We start from the raw sequence: 19,225 nt of genomic DNA, 5'->3' as shown, positions 1-19,225 counted from the left end.
AGCAACAGGGCAGTGTAGTCCAACTACTCTGTCCTCCCAGCAGAGACGGATAACTCTCCCTCTCAGGAAAGAGTGGTGTTAGGTGACCAGATTTTATTTCTCTAATGAAAACTGGAGATGTCTCTGATTTTGTTAAGCACAGAATCTCTGCCTGGGTGTTGGTTTGTTTTGTCTGAACTGTAAGGCCTTTTTGTTGGGGACAATTAATCCAAAACGGGGTCTGTCCCCATAAAACAGGGACATCTGGTCACCCTACAGGAAGGGCGGCGTGATATTACACACTTTGGAATAATATGTGATGCGCCTTATTATCCGGTGTGCCTTTTGGTCTGAAAAATACGGTAAACCTAAATTCTTATCAGGATGAGACATTTTTCACGATAACGATAAAATGACCCAAAGGCCCACCCCTAGTCCAACCTTTTATTTAGCCTGTCCATCTGTCCGTTCATTCATCCAACCATCCATTTATCTGTTTACCCGTCTATCATTCAACAATTTAATCAGTCCAACCATGTCGCCGTTTGTCTATCCATCCGTAGATCTGTCTGTCCAGCTATTTCAGTTTCTGTATTTTAAAGCCTGACCATCTGCAATAAACTTATGGGGAGCTTTGAGAAAACAGGGTCCTGAAAAACACATTTTAATTTAATAGATTGGAACAGCATGTCGTTAAACTAATGTCATTGCTGTAGCACACTGCAGACCAATAAATTGCATGGGGCTGTTTGGAATGCATTAGTTTTTGCCTTTTTATATTCAGTGGGTCAAGAATGCATGGCAGTACAGTTATCAGCCTTTTGGATGGAGTATTTGCAGTGGATACCCGCACCGTAACGAAGAGTTACAATGAACAAGAATGAGAGGAATGAGGAAATGTGGATTTAAGACAACTTATATTATTAATTAAAATATTCAGCAATACCAACATCATTACCTACTTTCCTAATAATGTGAATTCCTAGTAGGAACCCCGATTATGTATTTCTTAAGCTAGTGTTCTAGATTGTTCCTTGAACGGTTTCTTTCCCCCAGGCATCATGGGTAAAGAGGGCCGACAGGCAGCCAGAAACAGTGACTATGCCATCCCAAAATTTAAACACCTAAAGAAGATGCTACTGGTCCACGGCCACTACTACTACATCCGAATCGCGGAGCTTGTTCAGTACTTCTTCTACAAGGTAAGAGACGAATGCTTTGTGTCCTAAGAATTGTTGATTTAAAAAAAATAAGAATAGAAAAACAGATTCCTGGGTTTGCTTTGGTGTGCAACATTTTCCTGAATTCACGGGCGCGATGATCAGTGTGGGTGGTTTCCACAGCATGCAGTGCCCTGCCAACTGACTCAACGTTTTCCCATTTGGCACCCTTACCTTTCTACTGCCCACTCAGCGAGCTCATAGGGCACAATCTCGCCATAAACAGGAATGTGTAGATAGTTGCATTTTTAGATCTTTTTTATTTGTTTCGCTTGTCAGTGCCTTATCGCATGTTTTTTTTTCTCTCCTTCTCCTCTCAAATTGTTGCAGAATGTGTGCTTCATCTTCCCTCAGTTCCTCTATCAATTCTTCTGCGGGTTCTCACAGCAGGTAGGCACTTTTTACTGTGTAGGGAAAAATATTATTACTTACACAGTAAGTAAGGACATGAGATTGAACTGGACAGATTCTGACACGAAGACAACAAAGCAACTCCTACTAAGAAAGTAAAAACAATACAATACACCATAATAGAGTGCAAATGTACAAATACAGCACAACCAATGTATCTTTAGTGTTGGCAGAGGTATGTATCTACAAGTCATTTTTTTTAAATGTTTAGTCAACAGCCTCATAAGTTAATATTTGTCTGATTTCATCTGGTAATGAGTTCCACTCCCTGGCACTCCCGTCTTTGCAGAATTGCTTTAATTCAGCCACATTGTGGGGTTTTAGAGGATGGACTAGGAGTTTGAGGCAGTGCCACGAACTTTGACTTTGGAGTTTAGTCCAGACATTGACGAGGCACCTCCAAAACCTTGTGTCATGCATTGTTATTGCTTTAATACCAACCAGTGATGGACCTGCTGGTGTGCGTCAGATCATTGTTCTGCTGCATAACCCAGCAGTGCTTGAGCTTAGGCACGAAAACTGACGGATGGGTATAATCCTTCAGCATTTTGTGGTAGAGAGAAAGATTCATGTTTCCAATCGGTTATGGCCATTTATCCAGATCCTGAAGGAGCAAAGAAGCCCCAGACCGTCACTCCACCATCTTTATGGTAGACTGTCGAGGTAAAGGAGGTAGGACTGAGCAGGTAAATAAGATTATCTGCCAATGAAATGAGTATTTTGACCCCTAAAATAAGATAATTAGATATACTGCACTTGAAATAAGATGATGGAGATGAATTGTTCCTATTTTAAGTGCAAAAATCATATTCTACTGGCAGATCATCTTATTTACCTGCTCAAATCAAGGAAAAATACACACATTTTAAGAACATTTTACTTATTTTTAGTTCCGTTTTTGCAGTGTACTTGTCAAGTTACAAAAAGAAGGGTTAGTTAGGATGCACGGCCTCTTGGTTAAGCACAATTTGCACTAGTCAACAAAATAACCTTAAAGATAAAAACATTTAGGTAAATTAAGTCAACTTTGACCTTATGCTGAGCCATACCCAGTTGGTTTATTGTGGCCACAATATTGAGAAAACGTTTCTCTGGTGTGTGTCTATGGTTAGTCTTGTTTGGCTCCTGTGCTTTAACAGTCAACAAGTTGTTGGACTCAATGTGGTTTACCAAGTCCACTTGTAGCTGGAGATGTCAGACCATGGAGGGAATGTCCTCAAGCTGGAAGTCGTCAAACCCCAGTTAGCCGTCCCTGCAAGTAGAGACGGACCTGCAGAGACCAAGGGAAAGGGGTCATGTCCTTCCCCCAGAGGAGCAGATGTGTTTAACGGTGTGAAAACGCACCTTGTTGCGTCTAGGGAGTTGAATGTGGAGCTACTTGAGAAGAAGATAGCTTCACAATAATTGTCCATAATTCAGAGTCATTTTTATTTTCCTGCCTTGATCTTCTGACTATAAATACACACAAAAACAACCTGTTTGTGTTGTTCGACAGAGTCGCTCTTTTAGCTCTGGATCTATAAAGCGTGTGTGTCCCTTTTCGCAGCCTCTGTACGACACAGCGTACCTGACGCTGTACAACATCAGCTTCACCTCCCTCCCGATCCTCCTGTACAGCCTGGTCGAGCAGCACGTGACCATTGACGCGCTGAAGAGGGAGCCCTCGCTGTACAGGTGATGGCGGTCGATTCGCGGCACGCGGTGAGTCGGACGCGGTTTGCCTTTACTGCCGCCATAGCGCCTTTGCGTCTGCCCGTGTGTTTCAGGGACATCGCGAAGAACTCCCTCCTGCGCTGGCCCGTGTTCCTCTACTGGACGTGCCTGGGTTTGTTCGACGCCGTCACCTTCTTCTTTGGTGCCTACTTCCTCTTCGACAACACCACCTTCACCAGCAACGGCCAGGTGAGCTTCTGCGTCTGCGCCGCTAAAAAAAAGGCAGTGAGAACAATAGGGAAGCGACAACAGTAACGTTTGGTTGGGTGTCAGAGGCATCAGTCGTGGGAGGATAATTATGAAGTCACCATGAACTTTCACTCATCTCCACCGGATGCTTTTTTTTTTTTTTTTTTATCGTGCCATTTCAGGTGCAGCGACTTGACATTGTGGTTGTTTTGTCTCTATGGTTCTGTACCAGTGAAGTTTCTTTCCCCGGAACATCGGATCTCCATTCATATCGGCAACACTATAGCATCTTTCTCTGTATTGTTAATTTGTATCATGTCAACAGTTTTTGACTGCCTTTGGTCTTGTTTTTGTTTGTTTGTTTGGTTGGTTGTTTTTTTTTTTTTTTGTATTTTAAGTTTAAACATCCTGAAATTCATTTTACCCTTTGTCCTGATTCTTTTCTCTTTTCTTCCTCCCCTCCTTTTCTCTGCTTCCTCGCTCTTTATTTTGCTCCTCTCTTCCTCCTCCCCCTCTTCTTCTTCTTCTTCTTCAGCTTATGACCACCAACACACAGATGGTAAGCCTGTCTCCCTCCCCTGTCAGCTTTCTCTGTCTTCCATGCCCTTTTTTCAGTTCCTGTCGTATTGTTTACGCTTCCCGTTCATCCTCACTCCACCTAATCCATGCGCTCCCATTTGGATGTGTAGACTCCTAGCGCTCACCTCCCCCCCCTCTAAATTTCTGCAACGCTCTGAATCCTACGCAGTAGCTGATCTTAACCACTCTGCTGACATTGTAGAAATCTTAGAAGCTTCTCCACTTTATCCCTGTCTTGTGCTGTGGTAGGGAATCAGAAATGTGCTGCTGATTTAGATCCAACATCTGTTTTTTTTTTTCTTTTTTCTGTCTACCGTGCTTGTTTCTGTGCGTACTTGTGTGTCTTTGTACTATTATTAGTATTTCTCTGTGTTCTCGTTTACAATAAGTCGTAGTAATGGGCGTAGGAGATCCAGATAGGATTTTTTTTTTTTGGTACCAACAGCCAGCTTTAGCTGTTACATAAATCCTCTTCTTTGCCTCTATTTTCCTGTTTTCCCGCCCTCCTCCCCTCTCTCATACTCCCATCCCATCTGTTAACTCCCGATGTCTGCCTAAATCTTTCTAGGATTTCAGCAAGTAGCAACATGTGATTGCTGTAAAATAAAATTGGAATATTTCAAATTTATTGGCCAAAATCCTATTATAATTAATAATTACTATCTTTTTAAATGAACCCTCCTTTCCACAGTTACTAAAATGTCCTATACCTTCTGTTTATGCACTCTACAATCTTAGCCTGGTAATTAACTTACGCCGTCTTCTTTTTCTGGCAGATGTTCGGAAACTGGACGTTTGGGACTCTCATCTTTACTGTTCTGGTTTTCACCGTAACGCTCAAGGTGTGTATGTGTGCGAGTGAGGGTGTGGTGCTAGAAATGACACCCGACAGGATGCGAAAAAAACCTTCCGGGTGCAAAACATGACAGTTGTGTTCAGGGCTGGACAATAATTCAGTAACAATATATATCGATCGATAGACGTATATCGACGACAGAAAAAAAGGGTCAATAAAAAGGTTAATAGAGTAACGGTTGACCTTCCTTTTTCATTCTAGCCTATCATGTAGGTTAATATTACAGCCATTACATCCTCCCAACCAATCACAACTCAGACCCAGGAACCAAGCTCCGCCCCCTTCAAAGAGTTCAGAGAGCATCTGTCTTTTTTCTTCTTTAAAAACTTGCAGCTTTGGTAAAACGTTGGTTGAATAAAGGGTTGAGTTTGAATTCAGTGTTTGTTTGTGTGTTCAGTATCTAAAAATAGGTTGCTAAGCAACAGCATAAAATGGGCAGGGCTGCACTTAAAATATATGTCTTGAATTTGTTGATAATTATCAATATCAATCAATATGATTTATTTTTTATCAACATGCTTTTTTTTTTATATCATCCAGCCCTAGTTGTGTCAGCTCATTACTATTGCGTGGGTTTTCTAAATGCAAGGGTCTGTCTAGATCCCGTCTGAATTTGAATACCTGCTGATGCCAATATCTTCTCGTTATCTTCTCACAGCTTTAGCTTCAAACTTTAGCTTTGTTTTAGGCCCTCTTGTAAACGCAAATTTGACACAACGCAGGCCCCTGTTAGTTATACTGCTGCAAGTTCTGCCCACATCTTCAGCGTTATTTTTTATTTACAAGATCGATATTTATGTAATAGGGTTAAGGGCGACACTTTAATGCCTGTACTCACTCTTTTGTCAGCTACAGAACTGCTAAATTTGGACTGCAGACTGTAGCGAGGGAGTAGGTGGGGGTCACAAGGGGCTTAGAACGTAACACAAGCTGAAAACAAATGCTTTGCTTTTACTAGCAAGACATACCATTAGTAAAACCATATTGTGTATTATCCTGAGCAAAAACAGAAACACTTGACCTCATCTGCTGTAAATGGTCTAAAATGATTCACCATCGGTATATTTAGCATCGCTAAGTGTAACAGCAGCCTTTCTCTTGATTTTCTAAACCGTAAATATTTCTTTCTTGTGTCTTGAGTCTTATTAGGTATCTTACTATCTAAGTGTCTGTCATGTATTTTTTGGCTCTAAGCTTAAACATCCAGAGTAAAACCAGCCAAACCATCACTCCCAGCAACATGAGCAGTGGTCTCGAATATTCGATCCAAGAACAGCACCAGTATAGTTCCAGTAAGATAAGAGGTCAGCCTGGTCCCATCTGTTTGTGAAACTATACCCATTATCAGTCCACATGTTATTACGCTCCAATACATAATTACAAAGTAGCAGTTGCTATTCTGACTCTTGTGCAAAAGTCTTATGCCAACGGATTCTTTCTTTATATTTTGCTTTAAAGAAGTCAGATTTTTTTTTTTTATCTGTTAAAGAGGTCTTAGTCAATATTGCTTTAGGCTTGCAAAAGTTCTATTTATTTGTTTTAATGATTATAGAAACTTTTTTTCCTTCGTATTTTACATCCAGCAACGGAACAGTTTCAGAAGAAAGCTGTTTTCTTTGTTTGAATCCCTCAGTCGTACAAAAGCCTCTAAATGGAAGCGATGAGTCAGTTTTGTCTACAGACGGCTTAGCAAAGAACCAATTTTAATCTAGACCCTTTGTTAAAACCACCCTTGTCACAGAGGCACGGATATTTCCCTGCTTCTAAAAGATTCAAATTCTCTTCATCTACTTCCTCTTATTTTGCCTTTTGTCCACTTTTGTCCACTTTCCTCATTTTTTAATCTATAAATTGAAAAATGGGCTACTGTATGATGGAAAAAGAGTTTAAGAAATCCACTAAACTTTTATAAGTACTAGAGAATGACTAATAAGATGACTTTAAAACATTGCAAGGAGCTGGTTTAAGAAATGAAATGGGCTTTACTGACTGAGTATGGTATGGTATGGTATGGTATTTGTTTATTTGACAAGGACAGTGCACAACAACACATTGACCAAAAGAGAGTCAGGAAAGATGCTTGGTGCCAAGGTTATAGAAAAAATGCTAATTTCCACCTGTAGTTCCTGGGCGGGTTGATGTTTGAACAGTATACCTATTAGATTTATGAAGATGATTGTGATTGTAATTTAAATGGCCCATAGATATTACACAGAGAAGAAAAAGATTACACAAGTGTCTCATCCTTCTAAATTCAGTTTAAAAGTTTTCTCATACAGTAACGAATGGCCACAGAAGAACAGGCAGATTGGGTGAATGCGGTCTTACATTTTGGGGATACTGCACTGTCCTCTGGAAGAAGAGCGCGTGACTCGAGTTGTTTTCCCACAAGTCAACGAGACAAACTCTCATAGAGGAAGAGCAGCACCATCATTTAGGATTTTAAATAATGAATTAATAGATTTGAATAAATTTTAAAGTTCTCAAAATTCAGAAATTTGTATTTAGTAAGAATCAGACAGTGGTGATACTGTCAAGATTTTTTATCATGAATTTTTACCTCATGTTTATATATATTTATTTATTTATTATATGCCAAAGATACCGGAGGTTGAACTTAAGAGATTTACAAAATTGTGTTTTAGATGATTTTTAAAAGTTAAGGATGAATCTAAAGTGACACCTAAGTGTGTGTATGTGTGTGTGTGTGTGTGTGTGTGTGTGTGTGTGTGTGTGTGTGTATATATATATATATATATATATATATATATATATATATATATATATATATATATATATGTATATAATGTGTGTGTGTGTGTATATATATATATATATATATATATATATATATATATATATATATATATATATATATATATATATATATATATATATATATATATATATATATATATAGTTTTTATTTTATCACCACTTAAACAAGTGTCTGGTCAGTTTGATCATTTACGTGTATTGCTAAAATACATAGCAACAGTCTTGTCAACATTTAAGGTAAGACAAGAACTTTGAAGCCATGTAGCAAGCTCTTCCATCTCCTTTATAAGCCTCATTGCCACCTCTTGTGCGTTCCTACCATGGGTAAATATAACAGTGTCGTCAGCGTACATGATCATTTTTACACCTCACACTGAAGAGAGTTCATTTATGTATAAACTGAAAAGCAAGGGCCCAAGAATTGAGCCCTGAGGTGCTTCCATGCTGGAGATTTCAAGGGAGGAAAGAGTGTTGTTACACTTTTACACATTGCAGTCTTCCGCCCAGGCATGACGTAAAACGGTTTATTGTATGTTTTGACAGTTAAAAATGTATTTATTTATTGAGGAGAATACTGTGACCTACAAAGTCAATTGCTTTGTGCAAGTCAAGGAACACAGCTCCTACAAAACCTCCCTCTTGTCTATGTCCTGATTTATGCAGGGGCGTGAGAATGGCAGTTTTAAAAATATATGGAAATACTGCTTCCATGAAAAGACAGATTAATTGTTTTGGTGAGAACAGGAGCTAAATAAGCTTTATGGTGTTTCACAGGAACGCTGTCAAGGCCATGTATGTCCTTTGCTTTAGAATTATTCAGTTTTGTGATGATTCCCTCTGTACTGACTGGTTTGGTGTTGACGCTGCTTCTGTCCTCTGTGCTCCAGCTCGCCCTGGACACACGTCACTGGACATGGATCAACCACTTCGTCATCTGGGGCTCGCTGCTTTTCTACGTCATTTTCTCTCTTCTCTGGGGCGGCATCATTTGGTGAGGCCTCGATTTCAACCAATATCCATGTAGTGTTTGCAGACTTGTTCTGTTTGTGGATACATTTTGCTTTATTTTCCCGTTGCTGCTCAGGCCCTTCCTGAACTACCAGAGGATGTACTACGTGTTCATGCAGATGTTGTCCAGTGGTCCGGCTTGGCTCAGCATCATCCTCCTCATTACTGTCAGCCTGCTGCCGGATGTCATTAAGAAGGTCCTCTGCAGGGCCATTTGTCCAACAGCTACTGAGCGTGCACAGGTAAAATCCCCACAGAGGAAATCCGTCTTGTTTTATTCTGAGAATGGATTTCATGTTTTACTTCAATCGGTATTTTCATAGTGTGAAAAACGTACCAAAGCCATTTTAACACATGACTAATTCATGCTTTTAGTTTCTAAAGTAATTCCGACTTCAGTTGCTTATATAATCTGTAGAAACAGTTTGAATCCTGCTTTATACCAGCCGTGATTTTTCAGCATCCTAGCCGTAAAGCTCCTCCTCTTTATTAATCGTACAGGAAGACCGTTAATGTGTCTAATAGCTTTGAGCACCAGCTGGATTTACTCTGACTTCCTCTTCCCAGTAGCTTAGCTTTACCCTCCTTTGAAGCAAGCTTTACCATGAAAGGGAAGGAAAAAACAAGTGAAAGGTCTGACTGATTTCTTCCTGCTGTGCTCTTCTTTTTTTTTCTTCTCCCCCCTCCTTTCTCACTTCACTTTATGGATCCCCACCATCCATATTGACACGCTCCCTGTTGCTCCTTTCACTTCACTTCTCCTGTTCTGCCTTTTCCTCCCTCCTGCCATCTCCTCGTCTCACCTTTTCATTATCATCTTCCCTTCTTTTCCTCTTCTCTGTGTGGCTGGGGCACGCTGCACTCCCCCGCCCCGTCATGGCATCCACAGTCCACCCGCCCGTGCCTTACTGTGGAGCCGTCCACCATCTTCATGCTTTCTCAGTCCTCCAGCAGAATGAGTTTCTGATTGGCCCAGAGAGGGACGAGAGAGAGGAGCAGGAAGGGGAGGTGACTTGTCTTTTAAGCCCTCGTTTGAGTGTGCATGTCGGCATGTCCCAATGTCAGAGTGCTTGTCCCCTACACCTTGGCTAATGTGCAAACTAACCAGCCATTGATGACGACTGAACTTCTGAGTTTAGCACCAGTTACTGCCGTTTCTCCTCTTCACGTCTTTTGTTTCCAATCATTTCCTGTTTCACAAATCTATGATGGATATGACTTAATAGCTCCTTTTAATATGGACACTTTATCTACCGGTAGTTCTTAAATTGCCACAATTGGTAAGATATAATCAATTCAAACGTTTCCAACACTACACTTTTAGATTTGCAGAGTCAGTTGTGTTTCTTGTATTGGAGTTTGTTTGTTTTTTCTGTGAATACTTTAATGCCTTCAACAAGGTTCTGATGCAGCCTTGATATTTCTGGGAAAGCACAGAGTTTGTTTCACCTTAACCTCAGCTTCCAAATTGATTTATTTCTCCATTATTTAAATTAGAAAAAAGTGCTTTTTACATTACTTTCTGTTCAAATGACACCTTTTAGCTTTGATTTTGTCAGATCATAAGTTGTTTTTGTCATACTGTCATACTGACACCTGCCAGTAATGCAAACTCTTTTAAAAAAATAAAAAGGAAGGATTCACAGCTTATTTGTTTGTTTAATCTAATTTAGATCAGGATTTTAAACTCGACCTCTGTATAAACAAAGTATTGAAACTTTTTTCAATGATTATTACAAAATAAATACATAAATTAATTAATATAAGTTAATTAAGCTGTGATTAATAAAATAATCACAGCTTTTAATTGATTCTTTGAAGAATATTTATTTAATGTAGGATGTGATCCATTCATTATGACCTGTTTTAAGTCGTATACATCTTACTATAAACCTGATCTAAATTGGTCCAGATGCCAAAGAAGCAGTGAAACACCAATATTCGTCTCGGCCTCTCATTGAAAGTCAGCTTCAGCATTGTGCTCTTTCATTATTTGTGAAGCGTACAGATAATACAAATGAGCTCAGTACACGTTTTGTGATCAAAAGTCCAGAATGTTAGAACTATTTTATTCTCACACTTGGGGATCCAAAGCCAATTAATTAACAATTAACAACCCTAAACATTCACGTTATTTAAATTAACGGTTATTCCACTGGAAACCACACAGTTGAAAATATCAAGACTGTGTGAAAACACAAGCGAGATTCTCTGCATTTCAGTGTTTTTTTATATATTTAAAATAATTAAATATTTTAACTACACTTTCGAGCTAAAGATCTACGTTTGTTCTGAAACTCCCTGGTGTGAACATTCTTGCGTCTTGCTGTCAAGTCTGATGATGGTTAAATGATGCAAAAATGAATGTAATGGAAAGCTTCTGCGAGCTAAGAGCAGATAATGAGACACAATTCAGTGCTCGCACGTACGTTTGTGAAAATATGCTCGCTTGAGAACAGCGGAATTGGGTCAGAACATATTTTTGATATCTGGGGACCCAAGCAGACTTTAACACGCAAGCTTGGAGCAGATTGCATTATCACCACTCGTGTAACGTTACCCACAGAGAGGAAGGGTAGCAGGGGGCCCAGGGAATCTCTGAAACTCCGGGCCCTTCTGGTTGAGACGTAGGCAGCGAGAAGAAGCCACTTCACCTGGACAGGACCTATGAGGGAGACAGTGGAGATAACGATGCCGCGACTCATGACTCAATGACAACAGCAGCTCTCTCAGCTGACCCTCGAGCCACCTACACTAAGACCACCATGAAAAGTACAAAGCATGTTTTGATAGTTGGCCGTTGCTTCTGTTGTGATCTCTGCTGCTCTGGATTTCTAGGGGTCTGGAGTCAGGGGTCAGGCTCGGGCATGTAGAGGTGGCGGGGTAGGTCAGCATGTATGGGTGCCTTAAGAAATTTCCTTTTCTCAAGCTCACCTTCCAGTAATGATATTGCCTAATTAAGTCTGCCGTGCCAGTTTCAAAGCAAATCAGATCCCTACTGCTAGCATGCTGAAAATTAACTAGGCAAACGAGGAATTCAAGCCACATAAACCCCATTTTCTGCTGTGTCTTTGTCCCTTGTACTAAAGATTGTCATAGAAATATGTTGAGTCGTTCCATAATGCATATAAATTGCTCCATCTGAGCCCTTTGAGCACACAAATGATCAAATTACAGATTTATTGTACATGGATACTGCGATAGACTGGCGACCTGTCCAGGTTGTACCCCGCCTCTCACCCATTGACAGGTGGAGATAGGCACCAGCACCCATCAAGACCCCAATAGGGATAAGCATGTTAGGAAATGGATGGATAAATGATACATGGACAAATATCTCCACCTAGTGGAAAACAATGAAACTTTTAAAGGTCTGTTGAGCTTTCAACACTGGAGGAAGAAAAGCTAAAAATAGAAATCCTATTGCAATTGTACGGTTTTAAAAAAAATGTACAGTTTGAATGTTATACAGTAGCACTAAAAAGGAGCACAAACTGTTCTATTTAGTTTAAAAGGCATATAATATGAAAAAAAAATGTTTTTAATCATTAAGCTTTTCAAAAAAAACACAAAAACATATCAAGGAACCCAGGAGCGTTTAACTACTAACTATATTTAATGTCTTCTATTAGGAATAATCATAACTGGCACTGTTAGCATTAATATCTGTAAAGTTCTCCAGGTGTACTCCTTAGAAAAGTTCGCTCCTTCGTCAATTCGAGGAAACAATCCCAAGCAGCTATGAATTGGCATCCTTATGGAAGAAATATAACCTCTTTAGAATCAGAATTTATAACACAGATTTTTTTGTGCTGTGAAAATATGGATGAGATTCTTTTTTTCTTTTTCTTTTTTTTTACTTTAAATTCGGCAGCAAAAAATTCATCTGCAAAAACTTGCCTGCCAGTGTGTTGACCTACTTGTGACTCAACCCACACAGTCAGCAGTAGATCGAGTGGAGCAGCTTTTATCTAACCATATTTATGCTCATTTGATCAAGTGACACACCAGTGCGTTGGGCAGAGGTGTTTAACGGTTTCCTAGTTAGTGGCTGGTGCCCCAAACCCACATGCTGTACATGACATATATAATTGCAATAGATAAAAATTCAGTGTTCTAAACTAAATGTGTAATGAGGCTACATTTCTTCCATACATCCTTCACCCTGCAGCTAATTTTCATTTCTGTAAAAGTTGGCTGCAACGCAACCAACGCTGCCAAGTTGCAAAATGTCGAAGGAGCAAAATGAGCATCAGATTGAGTGAGCAGCTGAAATGCCTCTGTAAAAACAGTTTCCTTTTTAAATAGTTTCTAAAAGCTTTGTGCTTCCACCAGCGTTGTTTTAAACTCCTCACTGGTACAGAAAACTGTCTACCTTTGAGTGGACTTCCTGCAGTAAGACCAACTTCCACACTGAAGAATGTGATTGGGTATGGTGCATTTGATTACTAGGAGCATCTCTATTTATTGTTTTTTTTTTTTTTGTTTTTTCATGTGCAAATAAGTAAGATTCAAGGCTTGTGCTGTTGTTATTTGAATCTCAGGTTTAACTGTGCAATGGAAGTATAGCTCCATACAAATGTCATAGGTATTCGTGCGACATTGGGGGGGCTATTTTATCACTCCCTCACCAGATCCAACACAAAAACTAAATTTTCAGATCTCTCTAAATATGTTTGTGAAATATTTTCGGTGATTTCCTGACATCTAGTGTTACAAACCAGGACTGCGAGTTGTTGTTTTTTTCTCAAACATGCATGTAAAATCTAACAGAAAGGTTAATGTTAATCATAATGGGAATTTTCTGAGGGCTTTTCTGGGTAAACGGTTCTTTTTGGGATTTTTGTCGTCCAGTCTGTTCATGCTATTTCCCCGCTATAATCATAGAAAGAAAAGTGATTAAAACCTCAGAAAATACTTCTTGTGAGGCTCGTTTTCTGTTTGCCTGTTAACATTTAAAGGGCTGTGGTTTGTGTTTTTTTATCGGTATGTTGCTGATCTTCTCGGTTTCGTTCTGGATTTGCCTCCTGACCAAACTTTCCTTGTCTCTGAAGGTCCAGGAGAAGCTGCTGCCTGGTGGCGTGGGTGAGCCGACCCCGCTGTCCTTTCGCCGATCCTACAAAGGCAGGAGCGCGGACTCCACCCTCCTCCACCTCGGCGCTGGGGAAACCATCTCCCTCAGCAGCTCCGGCCCTCTGGCCCAGAAACTCCTGACTCACCTGGCAGAGGGAGGAGGGTCCGACCTGTCCTCTCTCAGCCCCTACATGCTTCGTCTCTCAGGGGCGGGCTTCGCCTACTGCGCTCCTGGACCGGAGACCCCTGTGTGAAAAAAAAACAAACAAACAAACCAACAAACAAAAAAACAAAAAAAACATCTGAAGATGTGTCATTAAGCTCTCCGTCGCAAGGATCAAGAATTTAGTGAACACCCAATAAAAGCATGGGCTCTCCATGTTCATTTCATCGTGTGCATTCGGGCTCCACCGGAGTGGGGAACCTTTTTACATAACAGTGCCCTGATTTTTTTTTTCTAATTTTTTTTTGTCTTGGCCTGAGTCACGTTAACGCTCAGAATCCGAACAGTTTCAGAACTAAAGGGGAACCTTGACGAACTGTCCTTTTTGTTTTATTGTTGTTGCTTTTGTTTTTTTAACTCACCCTCGTTTTTATTCACGTCATTGCCTCCCCCTCCTCCACTTTTCATGCCGTTTATGTTTTTTTTGTAAACACTTGTTTGAAAAAAATCATTCTTTAACACTCTGGCCAAGTAATGGGGGGGGGGGGGGTCGTCGTCCTACTCAGCCCTTTAGGTATGCGTGCGTGTGCATGTGCTCTGTACGCATGCGATTGCCTGTTTGTTTTTTTTCTTTTTCTATGTTTGTATGTGACACCCCTTTTACACCTTTGCCTTACAGGTGCGCAGCAGACGTGGGAGCTAAAGGGGACGGTGTGAAAAAGGAGTCGGTGTTTTACACGGCCTTACGCAGACACAGACACACACACACACGTTCATCAGTTTTACAGTGCCTTACAAAGCTGTCCGTAGCCACTGGACTTTTTCACATTTTGTGACGTTACAAACACAAGCTTCGATGTGTCTGTTGGGGGCTTTATGTGATAGACCAACACAACATGGCAAATTTATTTTAATTTTTCTGTTTTATCATAAAAAATTCAGTCATGTACATTTATTTTGCCCCTTTATACTAAGACCGCTATATAAGGCTGATTGCAGCCAACTGGGTCAAATAATTGGTAAATATATTCCACTTGCTTGTAATTTAATCTCAGTACAAATCCTCAGGTGTTAGTGAACTGACAGCATTGTGAAGACCAAACAAAACATGTTCATGTGTGAGACTGAGACAGACAAAGTCCAGACCTACACACCAAAAACATGGGGCAAGACTTGAAAATGTGAGGTTCAAAGACACTTTCCATCCAATCTGTCCGAACGCAAGCTATTTTGCAAAGAAGAATGAGTAAAAATGTCAGCCTTTAGATGTCGGAAAGCTGGTAGAGCCATACCCCAAAGACGTGCAGTTGTACCAGAAGGTGGTCCTGCACATTATTAACTCCAGGATGATTGATATATATATACACACTCCTGACTTCTCTGATATGGTTTTGATAAAAAAAAGTTAACTTTTCTTTCTACTTCAGGTATTCACTTCTTTGTGTTGGTTTGCCACATATAAAATCCCAATAAAAAACATTTAAATTTGTTGTTGCATCGTGCCAAAAAAGTGAAACAAGTTCAAGGGTAATGAATGATTTTGCAAGGCACCGTAAGGAGAGATGAAGAGACACTCAAGAGGGAAGTGCAGTATTTTAGCCACCCTGCCTTAATCCATAGACACCATCTTCAGTCGGTCGGTTCAAACACATTTATGAAAGTACAAGGATATTCACAGGGAATACACATCTGTTGCAGTGTCTGTTATCCTCCCCCGGCTTCTTTCTGCGGTCCCAATCGTGTCGCCCGCCATTTGTTTCATATATCTTGTCAGCGTAGCATGTTGAATTGTCACTGCATGCTGTACTATTCTTCTGTATCACTGGTTGTTGCAGACATAACTCATCAGGAAACATAGCAAGTCACTTTTTCACTGATCAGTGAGCATGCCCTCTGCTGCCACCGTGTGGCCAAAAGAGGTAATAGTCTGGAAGTAACGCGGTTAATGGATGTTGCTATCCCTCACTGTCGCATTGTGCTTGTGTATCTGCTGCCATGATATGTGTGATGCAAAATGTCAACGTCAGAATGCTAATGCTAGCTAGCTATGATATTATGGGTTGTCTCCGTGTGGCATTAACTGTTTTTACTTTCCTGTTATGCTATAGAAAACTATTGATGTCAGTGTTTAAAAGAATGGATGTAAATGAACAAAAGGTTTTTTTGCTATATACAGTGTAAAGAAGGTAGATACGGTTTACGGGGGAATTGGTGGGAGACTTGAATCGGCGACGTCACAATCAAAATCACCGAGAATGTTGAACTGATTTTTCCATCATGCCCTGTATCTGACGATTGTAGCTCATAATGGAGGAACCACTTTTCCACATCTCTGACAGCATTTCCGAAGTCCTCTTTGTCCAAAGCCCAGCTCGTCTGCTAACGTAGAAGTTCACTGACTCTGGAAGTCTTGAATGTGACATTCTGAAGCATTTTTTATACGTTTGTACAGTTTATTTTCATACACATCACCATCTGCCAACTTGTATAGATTTGATAACAGGCGTTCAGTATTTTTCTACTGGGGCACAGATGATTTATTACATTAAACGGAAAGTTTAAGTTCACACTTTCGGTTTTCAACCCAAAACCTCCATAAGAGCCACCTTGGGTCAAGCCTTCATGTCTTTGTGGTGGTCACTGTGCTGTTGCCATACTTCTACATATTGTGCACCAGCCCTACTACAGTAATGCTGTAAGGTTTATTTATTTATTTTTAGTATTTGAATCTTCTAATTTTCACCTTACTTGTCACTCTTGCGTTGTCCGGTGTGCATATTTTCTTCACTAGTTTTGTATCTCAGAGAGAAGACTATATTTTAACTGTTAGGGTGCGTGTTGACGTTCGTAACCAAAGTGAGAGTAAAATTTAAATTATTTGGTTTGTTAGAGTTACCTATAGTCCTACACACTGCACTTTGTTTCTCAACAGATCCGTTTTACCCTGAAGAAAAACAAGGTATATCGTTTGTCAACTGGAGTTTGTAGTTCACATTTCCTCACAGCTTATTTTTCTAAGAAGATTGTAGTGGGTGAGAATAATAATTTAAAAAAAAAGAAGTGACCAAATGACCTGACTAGGAATGAACTGTCTGTAGGTGCCAGCCTCTGTCTCAGTGGGTTTATCACACCAGCCTTCTCTTGCAGATCAGAATGTCAAACAGCTTTTTCTAAGTCCATCAGCACAACAGCAGGTGCTCATTCGGTCACTCCTGAGCTTGGCAAAGGTCTGAAACATTGACTGCTCTGCTCCCAGGAGCATACTTCATATCATAGTACCTTTAGTATGGCACTGTTTGTATTAACAGTTTTTGACAAATCACTTGTTTGTTTTTTGTTTTTTTGTTTTTTTTGTTTTTGGATAAATATTTCAAAAGATCACATGTTGACTTTTTGCCAGCCTGTCTGTAGCAAATGAGGACAAAGCACTGTCATTCTGCTTGTAATAAAGAATGAAAGAAAATCAAATTGCCTTGTTTGAGATGTTTTCCTGTTCTTCAGGCGCTGACATGTAATTCATTTCCTGTCCAGCAGGGGTCAGTGCCCTTCCTATTCAATATCTACATGTTCCCTCCAGCTCAGATCATAAAAAAAAAACAAAAAAAACACTTACAACAACTACGCAGACGATACCACTGAGCTATATTACAGATAAAAGCCAGTAAATTAGAATATTTTGAAAAACTTGATTTATTTCAGTAATTGCATTCAAAAGGTGTAACTTGTACATTATATTTATTCATTGCACACAGACTGATGCATTCAAATGTTTATTTCATTTAATTTTGATGATTTGAAGTGGCAACAAATGAAAATCCAAAATTCCGTGTGTCACAAAATTAGAATATTGTGTAAGGGTTAAATTTTGAAGACACCTGGTGCCACAAACTAATCAGCTGATTAACTCAAAACTCCTGCAAAGGGATTTAAATGGTCTCTCAGTCCAGTTCTGAAGCCTGCACAAACATGGGGAAGACTTCAGATTTGACAGCTGTCCAAAAGGTGACCATCGACACATTGCACAAGGAGGGAAAGACACAAAAGGTTATTGCTGAAGAGGCTGGCTGTTCTCAGAACTCTGTGTCCAAACACATTAATAGAGAGGCAAAGGGAAGGAAAAACTGTGGTCAGAAAAAGTGTACAAGCGATAGGGATCACCGCGCCCTAGTCAAGATTGGGAAAAAAAAAACATTCAAAAATGTGGGGGAGATTCACAAGGAGTGGACAGCTGCTGGAGTCAGTGCTTCAAGATCCACCACCAAGAGACGCTTGAAAGACATGGGTTTCAACTGCCGCATACCTCGTGTCAAGCCACTGTTGACCAAGAAACAGCGCGAAAAGCGTCTCACCTGGGCTAAGGAAAAAAAGAGCTGGACTGGTGCTGAGTGGTCCAAAGTCATGTTTTCTGACGAAAGCAAATTTTGCATTTCCTTTGGAAATCGAGGTCCCAGATTCTGGAGGAAGACAGGAGAGGCACAGGATCCACGTTGCCTGAAGTCTAGTGTAAAGTTTCCACCATCAGTGATGGTTTGGGGTGCCATGTCATCTGCTGGTGTCGGTCCACCCTGTTTCCTGAGATCCAGGGTCAACACAGCCGTCTACCAGCAAGTTTTAGAGCACATCATGCTTCCTGCTGCTGACCTGCTCTATGGAGATTTCAGGTTCCAACAGGACTTGGCGCCTGCACACAGTGCAAAATCTACCCGTGCCTGGTTTACGGACCATGGTATTTCTGTTCTAAATTGGCCAGCCAACTCCCCTGACCTTAGCCCCATAGAAAATCTGTGGGGTATTGTGAAAAGGAAGATGCAGAATGCCAGACCCAAAAACGCAGAAGAGTTGAAGGCCACTATCAGAGCAACCTGAGCTCTCATAACACCTGAGCAGTGCCAGAAACTCATCGACTCCATGCCACGACGCATTAATGCAGTAATTGAGGCAAAAGGAGCTCCAACCAAGTATTGAGTATTGTACATGCTCATATTTTTCATTTTCATACTTTTCAGTTGGCCAACATTTCTAAAAAATCCCTTTTTTGTATTAGCCTTAAGTAATATTCTGATTTTGTGACACACAGAATTTTGGATTTTCATTTGTTGCCACTTCAAATCATCAAAATTAAATGAAATAAACATTTGAATGCATCAGTCTGTGTGCAATGAATAAATATAATGTACAAGTTACACCTTTTGAATGCAATTACTGAAATAAATCAAGTTTTTCAAAATATTCTAATTTACTGGCTTTTACCTGTAT

At 40.2% G+C, this 19,225-nt stretch overlaps 1 protein-coding gene across 4 annotated transcripts in view; it reads left to right on the top strand.

Annotated features, from left to right (window-relative positions):
- Positions 1-17,437, top strand: part of LOC105927597 (probable phospholipid-transporting ATPase IH) — a 56,222-nt gene extending 38,785 nt beyond the window's left edge. Inside the window, exons 22-31 of one of the 4 annotated variants that reach the window (XM_036139120.1) lie at positions 1,036-1,181; positions 1,530-1,589; positions 3,157-3,284; positions 3,377-3,512; positions 4,048-4,071; positions 4,868-4,933; positions 8,613-8,716; positions 8,810-8,975; positions 9,623-9,741; positions 13,788-13,877. In XM_036139120.1, the coding sequence (XP_035995013.1) occupies positions 1,036-1,181; positions 1,530-1,589; positions 3,157-3,284; positions 3,377-3,512; positions 4,048-4,071; positions 4,868-4,933; positions 8,613-8,716; positions 8,810-8,975; positions 9,623-9,700 (908 nt within the window). In that variant the 3' untranslated portion in view covers positions 9,701-9,741; positions 13,788-13,877. Of the gene's footprint in view, positions 1-1,035; positions 1,182-1,529; positions 1,590-3,156; positions 3,285-3,376; positions 3,513-4,047; positions 4,072-4,867; positions 4,934-8,612; positions 8,717-8,809; positions 8,976-9,622; positions 9,742-13,787 lie in introns of all 4 variants that reach the window. The other 3 variants (XM_036139118.1, XM_036139121.1, XM_036139119.1) reach the window with 3 other exon arrangements.
- Positions 17,438-19,225: the final 1,788 nt, after the last annotated feature.

This window comes from Fundulus heteroclitus, chromosome 7 (genome assembly GCF_011125445.2).
Source record: "Fundulus heteroclitus isolate FHET01 chromosome 7, MU-UCD_Fhet_4.1, whole genome shotgun sequence".
In the NCBI taxonomy this organism is placed as follows: Eukaryota; Metazoa; Chordata; class Actinopteri; order Cyprinodontiformes; family Fundulidae; genus Fundulus; species Fundulus heteroclitus.
This window is presented reverse-complemented; position numbering and strand designations above follow the sequence as displayed.